General features: G+C 42.4%; 1 protein-coding gene and 4 non-coding genes across 10 annotated transcripts in view; 3 read left to right on the top strand and 2 right to left on the bottom strand.

Annotated features, from left to right (window-relative positions):
* LOC108162309 (filamin A-interacting protein 1-like) overlaps positions 1-23,306 on the bottom strand; it is a 101,630-nt gene that overhangs the window by 11,409 nt on the left and 66,915 nt on the right. For 3 of the 6 annotated variants that reach the window (XM_017296978.2, XM_017296979.2, XM_017296980.2), the window contains 2 exons: positions 19,480-19,617; positions 12,908-13,090 (listed from right to left, as the gene is read on the bottom strand). In XM_017296978.2, the coding sequence (XP_017152467.2) occupies positions 12,908-13,090; positions 19,480-19,617 (321 nt within the window). Of the gene's footprint in view, positions 1-1,790; positions 2,206-12,907; positions 13,091-13,205; positions 13,481-19,479; positions 19,618-21,237; positions 21,669-23,306 lie in introns of those variants that run through there. The other 3 variants (XM_017296981.2, XM_017296982.2, XM_017296983.2) reach the window with 3 other exon arrangements.
* On the top strand, positions 15,731-15,801 carry Trnag-gcc. The gene has a single exon. It is a non-coding gene; the product is annotated as a tRNA-Gly (tRNA).
* Positions 16,506-16,576, top strand: Trnag-ccc. The gene has a single exon. It is a non-coding gene; the product is annotated as a tRNA-Gly (tRNA).
* Trnag-gcc lies at positions 16,810-16,880 on the top strand. The gene has a single exon. It is a non-coding gene; the product is annotated as a tRNA-Gly (tRNA).
* On the bottom strand, positions 17,519-17,589 carry Trnag-gcc. The gene has a single exon. It is a non-coding gene; the product is annotated as a tRNA-Gly (tRNA).

Genomic DNA, 23,306 nt, shown 5'->3' with positions numbered 1-23,306 from the left:
ATTCCATAAACAAACCAATTCAAATAAGCCCATCCTTAATGACACAAATTGTAAACACTATTTGCACTAAATTATGCATTCAGACAGTGAGGAAAAATACAAAAAAGACCCGCAGCCAGGAGCCAGGTCATTGGTAAACAACTCTCAATGGATAAACATTAAAAGAGCGTCCACAAAGAAGAATCAGGCCAGAAGATGGTCGCTCTACGGATGTATATCTTATAGACACACGATCGATTCCGATTCCGATTTCTGCTAAATGTCCATCAGTAGCACGACTAAAGGCAAAGTCTTTTATGATGGAACAGTGACAGGGAGATTGCTTCAAACTGCCAGAGTTGGGGGCAGTGTTGAAAGACACATATCAGGGGAATTATGGGAAGATTTTCATTTCACTCAGTTCTGTGGTGTATCGACTGTGTCTGGACAACAATGCCTATAGGAAGGCACACACATTTCAAGGTCGTAGAGTCGTCGTCGTCGTCTGGCTTGGCGCATTTCCCATTTATTTTCGCCTATCTTTAAAGACTTTAAACATACTTTTTTGTTTCGTTTTTGGCTCAAGTTCTAATGATTATTTTTAGATAAGATGTGCACGAAAACAATGCTTCTGTTCTTGGCCAACCAATAGATATGTAGATACAATGCCAGATACGAAAATAATGCAATAATAAAAACCGAACCGAATTTGTCTAATTAATCATTACATGACTGAGTGGGGCTGGGACTGGGGCTGGGCTGGGGCTGGGGCATGCAGATACGTATATGTCTATGATTTTTTCAATGTTTGCGTATATGATTGATGTACTTATATTTTTTTCATATTATTTTTGCGGTTGGCACACAGCGGAAAGAAACAGAAAAAACAGCAACAACAAAAAATCCCACGATAGAGAAGACCGCAGTGCAAAAAAAAAAGAGCTTCATGACTGGAAAGCCAATAAGTGAGCAAAGGAAATGTGGAAATGATTAAAAACAGAGAGAGAATAATAAATTAAGAGTGGTCAAATGAATACGTAGAGAATGGGGAGTACCCTGGACAATATTAATCAGCGCAAATATAATCCATGAATATACAACTTTTTAGCTAATTATTCTATCTATTTTGATATATTTCTGTGCCCTCTAAATATCTCTTTAATACCTATATATTTATCACAGTGATTTATCTAATCTTTGATCTAAAAACTTTCTTTCTGTGTTTAGGGAAAGGTTTTTGAAAAGATACAAAGGATCTAGGATAGGTTTATCTTTTATCTAGAATACCATACGATTACCCTCTTTCATACTCGTATACCCCCACCCTTATTGGTTACAGGGTACACACTCAATGTTTTTGCCAAAATTCATGTTTGTTCTGTGGCACGCTCTAGGCCAACCAGCCGTCAAAACGCGAGTATATAATATTCGTTTTAATTTTTTGCTATATGCGATTGGCTTTTAATGCTGTTGGTAGTCCTCTACTATTTATTTTGCACAATATTTTGTTGATATACAGGCGCCAAGTGCATTAAAAGTTTTTTTGATTGAGACATTCGGAAATTGCGTCGCAAAGTCAAGAGCAGAAAATTTGTGAAAATTATCAACAGATGTACAGCATTTATGATACAAATTTATGCAAAATATTTCCCTGTAAAAATGCAATTAAAATGTAACACATATTTTGGAGGATGGAAATGGACCACAATTCTGTTTCAATTGAATCTGAATCCGTCTTCTATACTATGTTCCTTGGGGTCCCTCTATATGTATTCCCAGTTCAATTTTCAAATGCAAACGATATGCCTTACCGCCAATTCCCTCATCCTCGGCATGCTCATCATAATCGCAGGCGACCAGCAGCGACGACTCGACGACTATGGCACAATCACCCACAGCACCGGCAGCGGCAGCGGCACCGGCACAAGCACCACCCACCACTGCAGCACCACCCGCACCGGCACCCGCACCCGTTTCGTACATTTCCATCATTACGGTACTTGCACACTGCTTCCGCTCTATTTGGTTTAATGTGGCCAAAGGCATTCAATTAACAGAGCCATTGCGCGGCGGAGACTCTCCCGACTTGGAAGGAATCGATGGAGGCGAGGGAATTCGATTTTAATTGCCGACACTTGGGGACATCCTTAATGAGAGAGAGAATGCACCTCCTTTGGGGCGGGGGAAGCCCTTTTAATTCCGCAAAAATGCACACGCACACTATTTTTATTGATTCACATCTTTATTTTCGAATTTGCAATTCATTGGCACACGCGTAGCGCCATAGCCGAATCCCCGTACAATCCGTACAATCCGCACACAAATTAAATACGAAACTGGCGATACAATCGCGCAAACTTCTAAACATAAACTGTTAATGAATTTAATTCAAAATAAAAAGAGGCGCGAGTCGCTCACAATCGTGTCGTTGTTCGTTTGGTATCGGATCGTCGTTGTTCGCCGTTCGCTTGGGGATCGTCGTTGTTCGTGGGCTTCATTGGCTGTATATTTTGTTTGGGGGCAGCGGCAGCATTTGCTAATTGTGGCGCTGATTTCACCATGTGGTGGATTATGATCGCCACAAGGCGCTGATCAGACACTGCCAGAAAATGTATTGAAAAGTAGATAATCACCGCCATTTCCCTCCTCTTTCAAGAAAATACTGCTTGTCGATTCCAAACACTGCTTAGCAGCTGTACAGGTGCTTGTTTAAGAGCTCTACTCTACTACAACTGCTTTGCCACTTCAAAGTAAACTGCTTGTTGACACTTTTCGTTTATAGTGCCATATTTCCACATGACAGTTACAAAAGTTAGATAATTTTCTACGATTGTGTCATAAAGGGATGACAACGACTATTTCTCAATAGGAAAATTAGGAAAACAGCAGCAGTTTCACTCTCGCACCACTTCCAGCAATAACTTATTTCATTTTAAAACAATAAACTAATGCAAAGTAAACTTTGGGGAATTCTGAAAGACACAATTTACTAAAAATAGCCTCAATTATATAGGAGAGCTATACTTTTGTAGCTCATGATGGTCTAAATTTGATTTCCTAGTACATTTTCAAGATCCATCTAGGATTTCAGAATTCTATCATTTCACTCAATCATTATCCTCAGTGTACGTCATACTCTTTCATGCTTGTACATATGTGCACAGCATTAATGAACAGCGCGAAAAAAGTGTACAATAAGCAGACCCGTCCCGAGGCGCGTAATTAAAAAAAGAGTCATACTCTGACGTCAGGGAGAGAAAGAGACCTATTCTCAATGGAGAATTGATGACCATACAGTAGAGATATTGCTGCTGCTGTTGGGCTGTTGGGATGGTGCATCAATGAGGGTCACTTAATTGCCTTAGCAGGCGGACGGCCACTAGGCGCATGAGCAATATTTAATTAATTTCTGTCATTTCATTTACAGTAGCCTCGAAAAATACAACAATACAACTGGGATTCAACTGCAGACTGGCGTCTAATTAATGGACCCAATATAAATCAAAATTTAATGCCACAAAATCATAGCCCGACAGAGTGGGGTCACAGCCCAGCAGCTGTTTGTTGGGCGACGCCCACGCCCCAGTGGGAAACAGCAGAGACCACAAATACAATTACAAATACATATATGTATATGTATATGGCTTGGCCCGGGCCTGGCCCAGTGAACTTGTCAACAAGTGTTAATTGCAAAGCCAACAACACTGGAGAAAAGAGCGGGAACGGGAGCGGCAGCGAGAGACCAGACCCCGTCGCACTGTGCGTAAGTCAATAAAAAACACTTGGCATAGTTTTTTTTTGTGTTGGGTTTTGCTTGGGGTCTTGGGTCTGTATGGGTCCGCTAAGACCGTCCAAGTCCAGGCACGAAGCGTCGCGACAAATTGGCGAAAAGAGAAATACGCATTTGGCTTTGTGCAGACATGAAGAAAGACTGCGAGATGACTGCGAGGAAGCGCGCACAAAAAAGTTATTAAATTTTCCACGCACAAAATTTCAAATAATAATCCGCAAATTGGAAGTTTGGCAGCGAAGCGAATTGTTGAAAATTTTCAGGCGAAATTATGAAATTATAATTATTTTAATAGCATAATTTGATGTGGGATTGGGTGGAGATCTTAAAAATATAAAAAACAGCACATAGCTAATCTTTGAGAGCACAGAAAAGGTGTAACTAATTCCACAATTATAATTGAATGAAGAAATAGTAATCAGATACGAAGATTGTGTGTTTGTTTCACAGCTGAGAGCGCAGAAGAACCCAACTCCAACCAGAGCCCTGTGCTATTGGAAAACCCGCAGCTTCTCCGTGGATTATACTTTAAATCCCATTAAGATGCAAATCAAAACCTCTTGCCTAAGTTTAGGTTATCAAAATCGCATTAATACTCTTGCTAAACTATCATTTTATATCTTCGCTCATGGATCAACCCATTTCCATTGGAAAACTGTACCGAAACCCCGCAATCTTTGTTCTCTTAAGCCGATTTGGAATCGATTAGTGTTGGCCATAAATATTTTATAGCTCGACCTTAATTATGGGGTTGCCAGTGAAAAAGAAAACAAGTTCAATGCGGGGCTTATCTTTGCATTTGGCCTGGAAATGGATTGCGCATACGCCCCGGTCTCCCCGTGTTGGCCACTAGCCGGCCGCTTGACAATTTGGCCCGGGGCCAAGGCACATCTCGAGACTGAAAGCCATTGATCAATCAATTTGCAGTGCTGCTCTGCTGTGTCTGTTCTCTGGTGTTTTGTTTTGCAGCTGCTGCTGCTGCTGCTGCTGCTTGTGGCAACAATTGGTTGTGCTCTGCTGCACAGAAGCCGCCACCACTTGGTCTTGGACTTGCCGCTGCACAGACGCTGCTCTCTACTCTGGCGTTGCCTCTGCCTCTTCTTGTTGCACAGCCTCTATCGTGCTGCCACTTCTGACGCTGCTGTGGTGCCGTTGCCGTTACGAGGCCTGCACTTGACTCCATTAGAGCCGACTGTCTATCTGCTGGCCTGGGCCTGAGGCCTGGGCTGGAGGCATGTGTGGTCACAGTTTGTTTGCGCCAAAAACGCAACAGTACCGTTAATGAACGCCGAGCACAGCTATGATTTAATTGTCTTCGGTATTTCACATTTCGTTCCCCTCCACATTTTCGATTTATTAATTAATTTTGTGATTTTGTGCGAACAAAGATTTATTAGTCAATCGTTGGCGGGGAATTTTGAAAGCATTAAGTGAATTTTTATCACTCGGTTCCACTTGAAAATGCCCCAAAAAAGCGAAATGAATCGAAAATGCGCGCTGCACAGCACAGTTTGGTCAGCACTGTAAACAATCAGTGTATAACAGTTTGATAAAGCTTGCTCTCCCTCTCTCTCACTGCGCCTGCGTTCTCTTCCTGTGGCTGTCATATCTCATACACAATGAGTGTCAGTGTGTCAAATGTCCCGCAACATACGCACACACACACACACACACACACACACACGCGCGCACTCTCTCATAGAAGAGAACGACAGGAGGGGAAAAAAGTACATTATGCAATTTTTATGCTCTTGCAAAGGGTACTCCTGCTTTCCGAGCTGAAAGGATGTTTACTCTCCCCATAATTCAAATCCCAACTCACTGAAGATTTGCCATGAACATGCCTTATACCTTATATGATGGTACTTCCATGAGATCTATCTAGTCTCTAGAAGATAATCCCACAAAAAGACAAGAGCTGTAGCAGAATTTCATCAAAATATGGTCCCCATACGTACGATAAATCTGCAAGAGTATCTTTACCTTCGACTCCAAAGCATTTCTTTTTTTTGCCTCTATTATGCTGCCACACACAGTTGCAAGAGGGAGCGAGGTAGAGAAAGTGAGTGAGAAAGTGTTGTTTCTGTTGCCATTGCTGTTGTTGGGGTTGTTGGGGTAGCTCTGGAGATGAGTCATCCACATCATTGTCGTCGGGGTTGTTAGTCATCCAACAGAACAGAAAAACTTGAGACTTTGCACAGGACCCTTAGAGAGGACCAGACGCAAAACTTTTGCAATCTTGTGCCAAAAAAATCAATAACGGTCCACAGAAGGCCAGAAGAGGAGATACCAACCGGCCCATAAGGTCTGTGTTTGTGGCTGCCACATATTCTTGTTGCGCCTATGCGTTGCGGGGGGGCATGCGCACTGGTTGGCCAAAACGAATGTTTGGACGGCGTGTAAAAGTGTTAAGAACCATCAATATTGAATGAGCCACAAAGTGCCCGCTAAGGCTGCCCATCAGTTAAGGAATCTGGCAAAATGATGCTGCAGAAATGGGGCCATCATTTGCAATGGAGGTTTCTAATGCTCTCGAAGATAGGGATTAGAATTGGGGACAGTGGATAGAGGCAATATAAATGGGAATCTGGGAGGGGAAAAACTAAAAGGCAGCTCTGCGGCAGATACCATCTCCGAAAACAATTTATCTTTTAAAACGTTTACCTTTGGACTGGGAAAAACACTATAAGAGCCATGGTCTTGGCTTTCTTGAACTTTGTACACAAGCTCCCCACAAAACAATCAAATCCCAAACGATATTAAACCCCCAATTTCTGAAATCTCTTAATTACAACTCTGCACATTTGTCCAATCATGTCGTATTTTTCCATGCGATGACAAGACCCAAACCTCCAAAGCCATCCAAATAAATGACTTGCCAAATGAAAAATAGTAAAAACTTGAGCAATTAAATGTTATTTTTTGTATTTTCCTGTGGTTTATTTTTAGCAAAACAAGATTTCATAATAAAGCTGAAATAATGGAAAAAAAGACAACCAAGAAATATACGAAAATCGTATTTGCAACACTTAGCGCTAAGGTCCCAAGAGACGAAACAGAACAAGACTTGATGTAACGCCTGGAACCTCGATTTGGTATGCCCTACAACTGGAGATGGGAGATTGGGAGATGGGAGACTGGAAGATGGTAGATTGGGGATCTGCAGAGGAGCGGCAACATGCTTTTTTTTGTGGTGGGTCATGCCTAAGCAATTTTCAAATTATACAAGAGTCGGTGGGCCCAATTCAGATCGCTCGTCTCATCTTTCACTCTTGTTAACCAAATAGCCGCCGGCCAGAGCCAAACAATCCCCATTGTTCTCTGAACCACGGCAGAAAAAATATCTTCAAATGGGTCACAGCCGACGGCAGACCGATGGCGATTATCAATTGACAAAAGGGTGAATCCCTGAATGGAAATTGATTTTTGTTTCTTTCATTTGGACACTCACCGGCATCGCCGCCACTTCGTTTCTTATCGGAGAGCAGGGATTTCTGTTTTCGTGGCATCCGAAAGGAGTTCCACAGAAAGGCACTGCTGGACGAGGACGAGGACGAGGAGGAGCTCTTCTTGCTGAACGAACGGTACATATCCATGTCGTTGGCGGTCGTTGAGGATGCTGCTGCGGATGCTGCTGCTCCCGAGGCAATCATGGATTTGGTGGTCGGTATCCTTGTGGCAGGCATCAGTTTGCTGCCTTTTCCCACATTCATGTTGTTGTTGTTGTGGTTCTGGCTGTTGTTGAAGAGCTTTTTGATGCCACTGCCACCGCCGCCTGCTCCTCCTCCCCCTCCTATTCCTCCGGCTGCTGCCGCGCCACAGCCGATGCCCGCATAGATTTTCCCGTATTTCACATCGTTCGGATAATCCTTGTAGCTGTACTTCTTTGCCTGCAGATTCTTATGATTTTTCAACATTTGTTCAAACTGTTTCACATCGACAGCCGTTGGCAACGAATACGTGGACGTGGACGCGGTTTTAGTCGCATTCAGACTTTGTGTCGAACCGTAGAACACTGAGCACTCGTTGAGGCCCATTTTTGGGGCATGCGCGCACTCGAGCAGCGCCACGGAGCGCAAATCAGCGACCACCCAATGCTTGCCCAACTGTAAAAGCGTTATACGCGGCCGCTTAAGCGAGCCCCCAACACAACGATAGAAAAGAAACAACAAAGAAAACACCACAGCGACGGTCCCGCACACGTCTGTTTGTTTGAAAGTTCAGCGCGCGACTAACGCGTCTAGGCCCCCAAGCCGCAAGCAACAAATGGTGGCGACGCCGGCACCGGCTTCAGCTTCAGCTTCAGCTCCAGCTCCAATCGCGACTTCAAACGCGACTTCAACAGCGACTGCGACAAACGAAAACCGCATAAAGCAATTCGCAAAAACTTCCAGAGGCTTACATAAAGTGAAATGCAAAATGGACATCAAAGAAATTGTATACGCCAAATGGATGCCAAGGTGCGAGGGAGGACAGAGACAGATGGAGACAGAAAGATGCCCATTTTGTCCAGTATTTTCAAATAATGTCGAACAAATTTCCAAAGATTTATAAAGAAGGAAAATTGCGCCATACCTAGAGCAAATCTTTCTAAAAGGGGGGGGCCTTGATTAATGGTTGAATTTTCAGAGAAATATGAACAATTAAGAACAATGATTTAGGGGTTTTCGGTATCTGTTTTATAGGAATATATTCTAGCTTTTCAGCCCTCAAAGAAAGGTATATTTTCCTTACACTGTTCTCTAAATATTTCCAGACCTAGAGCCAGATGCCAGATGATTCTGGAATGATTTTTCTAGGTACAAATTATTGTCGAAAATAAATTTCCCAAAATCAAATGAAAGCCAAATATAACCCCTAATTTCTATACGAAACAAAGCACAATGCAGCATTTTAATTCCAAATACAAATAAATCATAAATCAAACAATATCTGCACTCTTTGGGCCAATTAACCCTTTCTCTCCTTCCTTTGTGCCCTCTTCGAATATGGCACTTGAAAAGAAAGGTTGCCGCACATCGCTGTTTGTAATTATGGACTTTGTCGCCGCGACTTTCGCGTCACACTTGGCCAACAGCAAAAGTAGTTTTTGTCGTTTTGGCCTGGCCATTGACTGGCTGTCATATGAGAGTATGCAAAATATACTCGTACATGAAAATAGAAAACTTTGGGTCTGATTACCTGTACAGACAAAGACAAAGAACGAAAGAGCAGAGCAGCCACAGCTCATTAAAAGCCACGCTCCAGTTAGAGAACCTCTTGGGCTTGGACTGGGGCTGGGGCTGGGGCTGTAAAACCTTATCAAGTTTATGCAGATTAAACCCGAATAATTATGGCATTTTTTTTATTGAATGGAAAAATACAAAACTTGACCTTAATTCGTGAAATCAAACATAAACCCAATTAACTCCCAAAAAACCAGAGAAATCCATCAATTATATGATTCCCAATTGATTAAAAAATGCTGTATAAAATTGTCATGCGGCAGACTCGGATTAATGGGAGTTCGGGGACTTACATAAACCCCAAATACAATTGTTTAATTGTAGAAAGCGTCTTTTACTTCCCTCTACACCAATTTTGCGAATTTATTTGTATATCTTAGGCCAAAAAAAAAAAAATAATAATCCAATACAAAATTTATTCGTAATTACCAGAAAACCAAATTCTCACGCTAGAAAATAAGTGTATTCAAACACGAAATTACACAAGCCCTAAGAGCCTCGGTCTCAACAATTTATGCAATATTTGGCTACGGTTTTAGCCAAGTTTTTTGTGTGCAAATAAGCCCACAATACAGCAGGGAGAAGAAATCTTTTGGTTAGTTATTTTATGTATTTTTATTTGGCTTGCATACATTTTTCATGCGAATTAGGTTTGTGAAATATTTTTGCTGACAGTTCAATAAAGTTTTTTCCTGTATCTCAAATATTACAAAATTATGTTAATGTGTTTTAAGAGGTTTAGCATATTGGATTAATTAAGCGAGAATTTATTAAGTTGAAGAGGGAAATGATTGATATATTTGTGGATAACATTTTAAGAAGGCAAAAGGAATAGAAGTTGGGAAAATACGACACGGTGCAGTGGTTCTTTATGCATGGGATATGCTCCCAAAAAAAAAGCCCTGAGTGAGGTGTCCAACGCTCTCTTCTGCCTTGAGAATTTCTTCTCAAAGAATCAGACATATTTTTACAGATACTCCTCTGTAAGAGCCAACACAAGATGATAGTTTCAGACTACTGACACAATTTCCTCAAAGATAAATGACACTTCCATAGAAAGCATCTACGTACTGGCCAAACCTCGATCTTCAAAGTGTTTCCACCGACCACCAACGACGACAACAGCAATATTTCTTAGACGTCTTTAGGCCAGACTTGTGTGGGCCCCAAATGAATGGCAAAGTTATTGTAATTTGTAATTGTAAATGGAAACGTTTCATTACATACTGGATGGCCATTGTACGAGTCGTAATGACTTTATGTACGACTTCGTTCGATTGTTTTGTTCGGTTTTCAGTGGGGGGTTACGCATGGCAGATACAGATATTGCGCGAAAGAAAAGTAAAAGTCTTTTCAGCGCAAAAATACTGGAAATGTGCGTGTTGGGTGTTTGATTTCTTGGGAGAGTCGGCCATTAACTTTTTGTTGCAGTTCAATTGTAAAATTATTAATAGTATGCAATGGCAAAATACAAAGCCCATGATAGATTATGATGATGATACGATAATATTTTCAATCGCTGCTCCAATGACAGCCAAAGCGTGCCGTTAACTATCGAAAAATACACACAAAAGCAGGAGATTTGTCAATTAATTGAGTAAAAGCGTGAAAAATGGCCATTAAGAGCCCACACATTTCGACTGACGACAGCGAAATCAATGAACTTGATGGGTGTTGTGTGCCGAGTGTAGGCCATAAATTAGAGTGAAACCAGCCGTCAGATAATGGGGCAAGCATACAGACACACAGATACACACCCAAAGCAACCTAGCGAAAAAAGAGTTTGCGTGCCTTTCAAAGATTTTATTTTTGAAATACTCTTTAGAAAGGGGTTATGTACGAGGATAGGAGGCGTTAGAAAGAGGGTCTGTAATAGGTATAACGGAAGAACAAGCCAGTATTAGAATGGATTGAACTTCAACAAAGAACGAATGAAAGCCAAAGACATAGACTAATATTAAGTCCTATTTGAATGAGGCAACAACTGCCTTCTTGCACCAAGAAGTATCATTATATTACGTATATCCTAACAAGAGTATTCCATATTCGTTGCCATAGAAAACTGCACTTTCCCACAAAGTTTTTCACATGCGGGCCGGCCGGGAGCCACAATCACGCACAATCAAAACTAAATGACAACTTAATTGATCGACTCCCCCCAAATGGTTGCTTGGTGTGAAAGCAATAAATAAAATTTGATAAAATAGTCAGACAGAGAGACATGGCGGGGGCGCCCCAAGAAAGTCGTTTGAGCACTTACTGGGCCCGGCTTTTGGGTTCCCACAAAAACTGAAGAAGCAGGCATTAAAACATTTAACAAACAATTTAACTTCAAATAAGCCAAAACATTGCAGTGCTTAGCCAAAGGGGCGTTGAGCGGAAGGTGGGGCAGGGGGCACACTGCTGGAGTGCACACCAACGCCCAGAATAAAAAAAAACCAAGGCAGCGACGACAACTCGTTGAACATCAAAGCAAATTTTTTGTTAATGCGGCAACGCGTAGCGGCATAAACAAGCAGTGACATTTGTGAGCCGGCCCAGAGGGGGGTGGGGGGTGGTCGTGCAGGGGGTACTGCTTGTGCGTGTGTGGGTCATTATGTAGAACCACTTGCCACAGCCACAGTCACAGTCAGAGCCAGTGTGGGGGTCATGCACACGATTATGTAAGCAGCAGAGGGGCAACCCCATGAGTGCGAGATCTTAAGAGTTGGGCAAGAAGTTGGGGCAAGAAGTTGGCGTTTTGCCGCTTAATTTACTGGCTACTCAACGGTCGAGTTGAGATTGAAAGATGTAAGAATGTTACGATCATGGGATTCCAGTGAGACTTTGGGAATAATAGTAAAAAAACAGAGTTATGGATACCAATATATTGGGAAAGTAGGTACATACTCGTAACATACATGAAAATCCCCAGATCCAAAGGCCTCTCCGGCTGGAAGTTCTCACTTTCGCCTCTGTTCGGGTCCAGTATGTATGCGTGTAAGCCTCTAACACTGGGATCGAGGTCCGAACGAGGCGTTTGCCGGCTCAAACTGATTTTATTTAAAGCCTTGAGTGATTGCAGGTGAGTATGAATGTAAGTGCATGAGTAAATTCAAGAAAAATGTGATTTTAGAGAAGAAATTGCCGACTACTGCCATCAAAGGTAGAGACAACATCTTCATAAATTTGCACATACTTCGCAGGTTTCTTTCTAAGTGCCAGTGGCCAATGTATTATTTACAGTGCCTTCTTCCTAAAACACACAGACAATAAATAGCACACGTCTAGCCAAACCCACTCTTAGAGAAGCAACCACTAAATAAAATACGACCAAATAAGTTAAACAAGTCGTATAGACGAGAGCCATAAAAAATAATCACCACACATTAATGACACTCAGACCATCCCCAATGGAATATCAATATGCATACACACCTCAGCCCACTGCAATATTGTCACTTTTCCATTTGAAAACTCACTCGCACAGGTGTCGAAACAGGGCCAACAGACAGACAGACGTGTGGCTGAGGCCTCTTATCCCCAAATGGCTAATTAGCTGCATTAATATTAATTACAAAAGTTGTTCAACTCTTAAGCCCCAAAACTTTGTCCCCAGGAGTCCGTTTTGCAATTGCTAGCAAACGTATTTTTTGTGGCACGTCCATTGTGTGATTGTGGGGCGGCTTTCGACAGACAAAGGGTACCAAAAAAAAAAAATTAATTCGATTGGTAACGAAATTATTTTGGACTTGAATTTCGTATGCTTTCACTTTGTTCGACCACGACACAAAAAAAAAAAAAAATAGTACACCCAGAAAAGGGAAATAGGAAACAAATAATGGGGTTACAATCGATTGGAGGTGCTCCAATTTGGATTTGCCATCGCTGCTGCGGCTGTAATTATTATAATGTTCGACCCTTTGACACTTACCTTCGGATATCTTAACAATTGGGGAGCTCTTAACGGATGTAATTTTTTTAAGATTAGCTTGTGGCGATGGTTGTTTGATTTGTGTTGCACTGGCAGCTTGCTTTGTGGCAGCTCCCTTGGTGTTGTTAAGAGTGCATGTTGCAGGCGGGGCTGCTGCCTTTGTGGTTCCATTTAAACGTTTCTCTGGAATGAACAAGACAAATGTTTTCATTTTAGCCAAGGAAAATTGATGAAAAGATGTTGCCAACTTTTAGGCAGCGGGCTAAAAGTTGATAAGACCAAGAAAATGTTCACTTACGTGGGACAAAGGATACGATGCTTTTCCAACTTATTCCTTTTTTAGTTTTTTTAATAGATTTATCGCGACCCAAAAATCTACGATATAGAGTAGCGAGACCCATGTTTCGAGTGTGATTTTAATTCTTTAGAACATCAAACGTGGCCAAAAATGGAAACGAAACAAGTTGAACGTCCGGTATGGCTATGGAATCGCACAAACACCAAACATTTATGGGAATTGTTTTTTTTTTTGCTGGTGTTAAAAACACATTTGAATTGAGTTCTGAATTAACTGTGAAGTAGCACAAGTCTGAATGTTATTTCAAGGCTTGCTGCGGAAACAAAATGATAATATTCCAAGCAAAAAATCTCTGGTTTCAGGCTATCAATGCACTTGAGCCGGCAAAAGGCAGGGAGCGCAGAAAAAGAACCAAGCGCGAGAAACTCTGAGCCAGAGTCGGTGTCGGAGCCTTAACCAGAGCGAGAGCCAGAGCCAGAGCCAGCCACAGCCCGATTCAGATGCAGAGTTACAGGCAACAGCATGTCATAATTTGACCAAATTAATGAAATCAAAAGAAAACCAGTTTCCGTTTTTAGCGTGCAACGTAAGGTGCAACCAAGGAGGAGGAACCAAGGAATTCATGCTAAAACAGAAACACCTGTTTGTGGACCAGATGGAGTGGCAAGTACCTGTGCCTCAGCATGGCAAGCAGTCGCTAAGCAGTGCAGAGAACAGTGCTTATAAGCAGTTCGCGCTCAAATGTTGCCAAAGAGTGCTCAAGCAGTTTAATTAGAAGACGAATTACAGACAGTTCTAAGCTCAAGTGCAGGGAATCTCTTAACATACTATATACATATATGTACATGTACAGTTATATTGGAATTATCATGACAATTCAGATTGTCTTGCGTCCGCAAGTTGTTTGAGATTCAATGTTGCTATAGATCGGTTAAGCGGTTCAAACCGTTGGAAAGTTTTTGAAAGATCCATATCAGAGTGCTTCTTATTATAAAACAAGCAATCTGCCGACACGGAGTCAGGTTTCGCGGAATAATTATCATAAAATAATACAGGTTTTTCTTAATAATTTGCATTACAATAAGAGTATCTTTGCACAAGCGGCAAGTGTCTGAACCTGATATGCAGTGATAAAGCAGAATTCAAGCAGTAGACGCACTGAAATGTTGCCAGAGAGTGTTTGAAGAAACTTAAAGAGTTTAAATGTTGCCAGAGAGTATCAAAGCAGTATATGTCTATCTAAAATGTTGCAAAGCTTTTGTATGCGATCTCTCTCTTAATCTTGAGTGAATTTCTCTCTTCTCTTTGTTCTGTCAACTCTTCAGCTTAGTTTCGCTCTCCTTGTGTATATCTTGTGACTATAGCTCTCAGACGGTACAGATAGAGATACAGGTTTCTTTGAATAATTAGCATAATTTGCTGCTTTTGTTTTCTTTGGCTGCTGCACACAACTCGCTTTTGTCCAGTGCCCAAAGCTGACCTCATGGCTTGTCCCAGCTGGACCCGGGACCCGAGACACGGGACATCCCGTCTTGGACATCCACCCCGTACTCGTACATTGTTTTAGGTAATTTGTGCTCGTGCCTGGAGCCGAGCTTGTATTTCAATGCTAACCGCAAAAACAAGCCAGCGCCAGAAGCCATAAATGGCTAGTACAAGTCTAGGCGGCAAAAAGTACCAACTACAAACAATGAGAGTTTTTACGAGAACGTGAACGAGTATGCCCATGCCCATGCCGATGCCGATGCCGAAAAAAGAGTTTACAATGCCACGAATGCCAATGTCATCGACGGGGCTGGGCTGGGGCTTCAGCAAAAACACGACTAAAAAAAAAAAAACAACCAACCAACGATTAAGAAGCGGCAGGCAGACAGGTTCAATGTCAGAGATCTTCCAACAGTAACGAGCTCTAATCGGGTAACGATTTTGCTTTCGTTTAAGAAACTTGCACACGCGTGGGCCAGACATCGGTAAGCATTACCATTTACCAAGTGAAGTAACCGGATCTCACAGATTAATCCGTTCCCGATTCAAGTGCGTGGGTTGCCAAGTATCTCAGCGATACAAAGAGGTGAGAAAATGCCGACGATTCAATCGATCTTGCACAATTATGCCAATGAACATATCGCCAACCTGATGAGAGTAAGCGCCAGCTAGACGTGTGGGTTGGTCAACAGCGAAATGCTTTGAGTAGGTTTATTTCAGGCACGTTTGCCCCATAGAGGTGTCCATCGAATACTGAAGAGTGCTCAGATTATGTGATCAAGAGCGATCACCCGGCGTGCAATTAGCGGGAATTACTTTTCTTTATGGGTGTGCTGATTGGGACATACATAAGAGGAACAATGAACCCAGAAGAGATCCAACAATAGAACCCCCTCTTATCGTTTCACTTAGGGACTTATGAGAGTGTCGAAGTTGTTTGCATTTATAGCACGTCTCGCAAACTTAACCGAAAGTTAATCAAGCCACAAAAAGATACAACTCCATTCGTAAAGCTATTCCGGGAAAATTAACTCACCAAAGCATCGGTGGTTCAGTGGTAGAATGCTCGCCTGCCACGCGGGCGGCCCGGGTTCGATTCCCGGCCGATGCATATAAGTTTTTTTTATTGTATTTTTTGCAAGAAATATTAAATTGTTGTTCAAAAAGGTGCACTCAACAGTAATAGATTTTAGAGCCCTGCATGCATCCACCGTGTTCATACAATCACACTCCTCTTAAATGCTTTCAATCATTGCGAATCCTGCCTTCCGTCAGATTCGTATCACCCCGAATCCCTAAAAACCGAGTGTGGTGCGAGCATTGTGGATAAAAATCAGCAAGTTTCTTTCGAAGCCTATGAAATTACTCGAAACATAATATGAAGACGAGTGAGCGAGGAAAAAAAAACAGAAATTATCGAATGACGTTACCCGGATCGTTCAGTCCGTTTTGGACGAGTGATTTGATGTAATGAGAAAGCTGAGACGCTGATTCTAATTGAATGAACGGAGTGAATACCGAATCCGACAGAATGGTTTTGGTTACCAGCTCATGCATCACTCAAATCGATATTCTTGTTACCAACTCATAGGAGAAAACACCCTTCCACAAAAATAAGCATATAGTGGAGGATGTCCAGGAGATTGGTCTAAAGAAGTATCACTACGTCCAAAGGGGTTATTATAGATCTCAAAGGTCCATTTCTTTATTATAATTGTTGGCATTTAAAAAAGATAATCTGTGAATATATTCCCGTACACTCTTACGATCGTAGCGAAATTTTTGTCGATAACTTTTGGATTAACAATAATTATAGCATCGGTGGTTCAATGGTAGAATGCCCGCCTCCCACGCGAGTGATCCGGGTTCGATTCCCGGCCGATGCAAATATTTTTTTTCCTATATTCTAAAACTTCTGCTAATCAGCCTGATTTGCAAGACCAACATTTACTCAATATATTTTTAGTTCTCTACCAAGAAAAATCCTGCTTTTCTAAGCCTTTTTTCATAAATCTAATTTTTTTCTAATAAATCCGGTTACATTTGCAATTGGCGAGGCTCCATCGAAGATCGCAAATTTTCCTCGTCGAGTGGAAAATTTTGGTTGATTTTCCCACAAGCATCGGTGGTTCAGTGGTAGAATGCTCGCCTGCCACGCGGGCGGCCCGGGTTCGATTCCCGGCCGATGCAAACCATTTTTTTTTTTTTGATCAATTTTGATAAATCTCTCAGGGGTTTAATTGCATGATATCTCGCATGTTGGCTGAATAAATCTTAATTAGTGGAAGAAATGCCAGCCGCAGCCTCGAGCGTGCATTCGAATATGCAAAACACGTTTCAACGTCGTTTTTTATTCGCTTTTGTGTGTGTGTGTGTGTGTGTTTTTCCCCCGATGTGAAAATAACCCGATAAGCATGCGCATGCGAATACTCTCTGGAGCCGTGCATTCACTGGAGATCAGTGATCGGAAGACGGGGGGAAGGAGAGGACGGGCGAAAAGTAATTTTAAATTAGACAGACTCTTTCGCATAAAAATAGAATTGCCTCAGGGCCCGACCCTACTTAGGGAAGAATACCACAACGACGACGACGACGAAGGAGGAGGCAAGCATTCTCTTAACGACTTTCCAACTCTGCGACATTTCGAGCAATTTAACAGCCAGCATCTCGTCGAGGGGCGGCACACAATGAATTTCCCTATTAAAGCTAATTTATGCAAAGAGTCGCAAACATTTGCATGAACCCCGCGCGCACGACTCTCTGTAAACAAAATAATAAAGCTTGCAGCAAAAAAGAAAAGAAAGCGAACGAACACAAAAAAATTCGGTTGCATCGGCCGGGAATCGAACCCGGGCCGCCCGCGTGGCAGGCGAGCATTCTACCACTGAACCACCGATGCTTGTGGTGGCTCCAGGGCGTATACTATATATGTAGGTGGGAGCCACTGTGGTTCTGTGGATTAAGCATAACTATTATATATTCATGCTGGGCCCCCTTTCATTGCTGTTGAAATTCATGAATGAGGCCACAGAAATTCTATTATAGATTATGCCAAATATGTTTCATAAATCAGATAATGGAGTTGTGCCTTTGAAACATTATTATTAATTGAACATGTGGCAATGATGAGGATCTGTATGACGAATATGATGACAGATGAGTACTTTATCATCTGTTTCACAGGCAAATCATTTGAAGAGTCAGACTTGATTGGTGGCAACAGCAAAATATATAAACGAGCCGCGGCAAGGGACGCGGCGCTACTTTTATGCTCCGGTAGTCGGTCTAATATATCCCAAACCCCTCTTCAACTACTGGGTGTAAGGCAATAAATCTAAAACATGTGCCAATGGAATGTTTTCACAACAATTTAGATAAATAAAATTACGAATAAATACGAATATTTCCACAAGTGTGCTCCACATTCTTTCAAGAATACTTTATTGTTTGTTCCATCAGATAACTATCATTATCATTAATTTCCTCATCAGAACTATGATTAATTATGCAACAAGACAGACCAACTCAGAGTCCATTAGTGCAGAAAAATTCCTAACCAAAGGGGAAGATATTCCCAATTCCAAGAAATATATTTCAGCTGGAGAATTAAGACATTGAAGCTCCACTGGTTCACTCCATGGCAGTCTGTCGATGATCTGTACAGCATTCGCACATCTGGCCAAATGGAAACACTAAAGCCTGAAGCCCAGTGAAATATCATTACCTCGGGATGAGTCACGGGAATGAGTCAACGATGCCAAATTTGTGCACAATTTCCAGCACATTTTGCACAGATTACCTCTGGAGTTGAGGCTTTTGGGGACACCTCGGCTGGCAGCTGGCAGCAGGCAGCAGGCAGCAGGCAGCTGTCCCATGCCCCACAAACGCCACAGATTTCGTTACTGTGGGAATCGTTCGCTAAATTGTCTCTCTGGCCAGCTGCGCGAGAATAGCGGACACTGAGATCTAAGACACGCCCTAAATTGAAATATAGCGGGCTCATGCTCATGCTGGTCTGGACACGACACTTTTATGGGTAGAGGCGGGCACTGCACTGCAGATTCAGCAAACTCATCGAGGGCCAGGGCAACGGCAACGGCAACCAGTTGAGCAACGCATCTCACCTGAGCCATGAATTCGCAGATAACTCTTCCTGGGCCAGAGGTAGGGGGCCAGAGGTAGACAAAAGTTGACACATTTCAAGTGGGATTTCACAGAAGCTGCAAACAGTCGTAGCAGGTGACGACTGAGAGGGGCCAGAGAGGGCCATCCAGTGTTTTGATGGCACCTTTAATGGCAGAATTTCACTTAAAATTCATTCTTTAAGAGCCAACGGCCAACGGAAAAACCTAAGCCTAACGACAGCACATTTTCTAGGAAAATCTGTATCTGTAGGCACTTTGTGATTGATTTTCCATATAAAAACTTAGGCATGAACTTTTAGATTCACAAACCATTCTAATACTCAATGTAAAAACATTCTTGGGGGAATGGAAGTCTTTTTTAGACATCTGCCTATGAAGGAAACAGATTTGTTCAAACTGATGGACTATTTCGTCATACCCCTTGCTCATTACCATGTTTTTCTAGATCAATATTTTATGGGGTCAAAAAAGATTCATTCTGACCAGCAAGGCACCACAATAAATATTTTAGTAGAAACCCAAACGGATTCCACACCAAAGAGCAATCAATGCAAAGCCATCGAAAAGAGTAGAACATATGACCATCACATATACTCGTTCATAATTTACATATCTTATAGTTTATAGAAAATTCTTGCACTTACGTATCAATGTGGGCGTGGTCGTTGCAGACGACTTGCCGCGTGTGGATTGTCCCTTGGCGGTCTGCTGGGTCTTTGGCGGCGGGCCCAGATCGGTCGGCGATATGCTCAGATTGCGCACATCACGCTTTTTGGCAGCTCCTGCAAATGACAAACGACACAAGAGACGCATGAGTCGAGGGTGTGAACAAAATACGAAAATATGAAAAAATGCCAAGTAAAATACTTTTGTGTCTCTGGAAGCAATCAATATGTGGATGATGATGATGGTATATAATTTATGCGGGAACACGTCGCCAGACAACGCGAAGCTTTGAAGTGTTTGTTTTTTTGCTGGGTTGGGTTTTGAAATGAGAGTTATGCATGTATGTTCCCCCATTTAATAACTCCGAGCAGAAACAACACACTCTTCAAATTTCCTAAATTGTTTTCCTCCTCTTCCCAGCTGGGGGTCCTCGGCCTCCCCCCCCCCCCCCCCCCCCCCCCCCCCCCCCCGCCATCCCCTTTTTGGGGGCTATTTGCATTTCCAATGTTTTGTGGATTAAAACAAAGCGTTTCCATAATTGAAGTGTCTGCGCCCCAGAGGTTCCCCCTTGCTCTGGAGCTGATAGAACTTGTTGGCTAAACATGCATGAAAAAAGGGTGAAATTGTATTATGCGAGTGCATGAATCTATTAAGTATCGCCTCGGAGGGTGGGGAGGAGAGACTGAGCTCCCAGCTGCTGGGAATTGAATATCACTTGAAGACCAGAGGGCTCTGGGCTCTCAGGGCACTTGAAAGAATGATTTCTAGTTTTCTAGGGGGGAAATAGGAAATAGGAAATAGAGAACTGTTTCCAAGAAGTCTGGCAAAAAGTATGAATGCAATTTTCTAAACAAAGATACTCGTATTACAGATGGTATATTAGGTTTTTAGGTCTTGTAGAAATTAATGAATGCCTTTCCACGAAATGATACCTGTGCCACAACAATCTATCATATTTTATTCGGATCGTATCGCCACACCGCAATAATCAAGTTTGATTCAAGTTCACGCCGGGTTGCCCCCCCGTTAACGAGGTTTCATTGTTGCCCCCGCCATAGGCCCAGACCTCGCACTTGTTAGACATAATTTGTGGCTGCTTTGGGGCACAACAAGGCGGGGCAATCAGCCAGGGAGCCAACAGAAATGCATTTCCTCAGCAAAAGCAGAAGCGGCAGCAGCGGCAGCGGCAGCGGCAGCTGCAGGGAAAACCTAATAAATTGTATTTTTAGCTGTCGGCTAATTGTGCTGGACATGGACATGGAAATAGGGAAATGGGGAAACAGGGAAATGGGAAAACAGCGAAATAAAAGTTGCACGCCTAGCTTAGGCCGGAATGGAAAACTTTTATCTGCCGCTGTGCGAAACGAGAGAGCATTGCGACGAGTCACGTAATCCTTATGGGGGCTTTTATCAGCAACGATAAGCCATGCCACAGCCACAGACAGCATGTGGCATGCGATATATATTTTTATAGTGGCCGAAAGGACAAACTTTCGCAGCGATTCAGGGAATTTACATTTGAATTTGGCGATTAAATGAAAGTGTTGTTTGGATTTTTGGATAATTTTAAATAATTTTTGTGAACCAGGGAGGGCTTTGGGCAATTATAAGATTTTCAAGATTTTCCCTTTAAATTAAAACCACTTTAATCGTGTGGGCTCACTCCATTACACCCCAGTACCAGTACCAGTCCCATTGGATTAGCATTCCTCCGCCCCCTCCTCCCCCCCACTCACCTTTAGTCTGGGCCTTGGAGGACCGCTTCCCAAAGCTGCCAAAGCGCTCCCGCTCGATCATCTGCGAGTGGATGTAGCGCTCGGAATAGGAGCGCGACAGTTTCTCCTTGGAGCTGTGTGCACCCATTTTTCCAGCCTCACGGAGTGTGTGTTGGGGCTGTGTATTTTCTACGAGTATGCGGTGTATTGTCTGATCGATATCACGATTTCAGATTTCACTTTCACAGGCTCTCGAATGCATCAACGATTGTCGGGGGTCTACACCCGCGCACAGCCCAATCTCCAGACGATGGCGGTAGATTTAATTTGATGTTGCCGTTGACAATTGCCGCTTGAATGCATTTTGTGTGGACTTTTTTCTTACATTTTTTGTATATTTGTTGCTCTGTGATTAACACAAGGTTGACATTTTGAATGGTTGAAGTTTAAGTTGGATAAAGTACTCGTATTTTCCTTTTTGTTGACATTGGATGGATTTATAATGGTTAGATTTAATTGCCGTTCACTTGGGGGCCCATTAACCGATTCAATTAGCCGCCTCATTAACCCGTCTCTCCTCCTCCTCTTAACTCCCATACATTTTGGCCTTTTCCCACCCACAAATGCGTTTGTGGATTTTAATTAAATTATTTTTAATGGCGCCCAACATCCATGGGTTGCTGCTCCATTTTTATGGCATTTTCCACACTCGGAAAATACCGCGTGAAAATGTTTTGATGGTGCCAACAACCTAGACACACAAATCAGAAATAGCCAAAACTATTTTGTATTTAATGGAGCATGATCCCCCAGAGTCCCCTCCCAGAGTATATATATATATCTATATTTTTCGAGTGCAAAACTAAATGTTGGATTAACTGCCGGCTGAATTTCGCAACGAGAATGATAAATGGCCTGCGAGAAGACACTTGTGCGACCTCAATTTCCGATGCCGCGGGACCAAAACGCACAGAGAAACGCATGTCTTAGGAGAGCAGGTGCTTGGCATGACGATTGCAACACAATCCATATAAATCTCCAAGTGAGTGGAGAAAAAGAGCCACCAGGGAGCTATCCTCCTCCTCCACATACTCGTACGTACATATCTCTCATTCTTGGGACAGCAGCCGCTGACAGGTTTGAATGTCATCATAACTTAACAAAAGCAAGCCAAAATGAAACCTGAAACGAAATGAGCTGACAAATTGCACGCCGTGATTTGTGGCCCAGCATTTGAATGTGGAACACTGCCTCGTACGAAAAAGAGCCACACATTTCCCAGCTGGTTGGAAAACAAAACAAAAAAGCAGAGGGAAATTTATGCCCCAGCCCGAGATATGAATAATTAGTGGTTAAGGAATAAATCAACTTCAGTCTTACATCAGAGAATGTAACAGTGGAAAAGAGCAACGCTGGTTGGTCAGATGTTAACTAATCTGTTCCTTAGGCAGAGCCCTATATGACAGAGTAGATCCATGCTCGAATAATCTCAAAAACATGTAAAACTACAACTAGGATTCATGGGCTTATCGTAAACAAAGCCTAAGTAATAATTCTCAAAGGGGTTCAGTTTTCATGATGTTTTGGTATAAGCATTCCACAAATATCCCACAGAAAATGTAAACAAATAAAGCCAGAAACATGCTAAACAGTAGAGCAAAAAGAACAGATCAACAAATCTAACAAAATAGCGATAATGTGCGTGTGAGCAGGTCGCAAGAGCCATGAACAACGAAAAGCACATCGAGCATATACGCCCGCTTTGTTTCTTCGTCTCGAATTCGAATACAAGCCAAATATTAAATACTCCGCTCATCCGAAAATGCTGATTCAAACATGAGTCAGATGGTATGTGTTGCGCATCAGAAAAAGAGCCACTGCCTGAAATTAAGACACCGCCAGAACCAATGAACGTCCTCTTTCTGAAGTGCTTTCGTAAGTGCATTTCAGGCCAATAGGAAGTTTAAGGTTCTGGGTTATGTGCCCATTCTGTGTAGGGTTCTCAGTGATCGTCTTATCACGTTACCGATGAATTAGTGGATCCTATCCCGTGGTAAATTGATAGTCAGGCCAACCAATAAAGATCATCG

This window comes from Drosophila miranda, chromosome 4 (assembly GCF_003369915.1).
Source record: "Drosophila miranda strain MSH22 chromosome 4, D.miranda_PacBio2.1, whole genome shotgun sequence".
In the NCBI taxonomy this organism is placed as follows: Eukaryota; Metazoa; Arthropoda; class Insecta; order Diptera; family Drosophilidae; genus Drosophila; species Drosophila miranda.
Note: the sequence above shows the minus strand (reverse complement) of the source record. Positions and strands in the feature narration are given on the sequence as shown.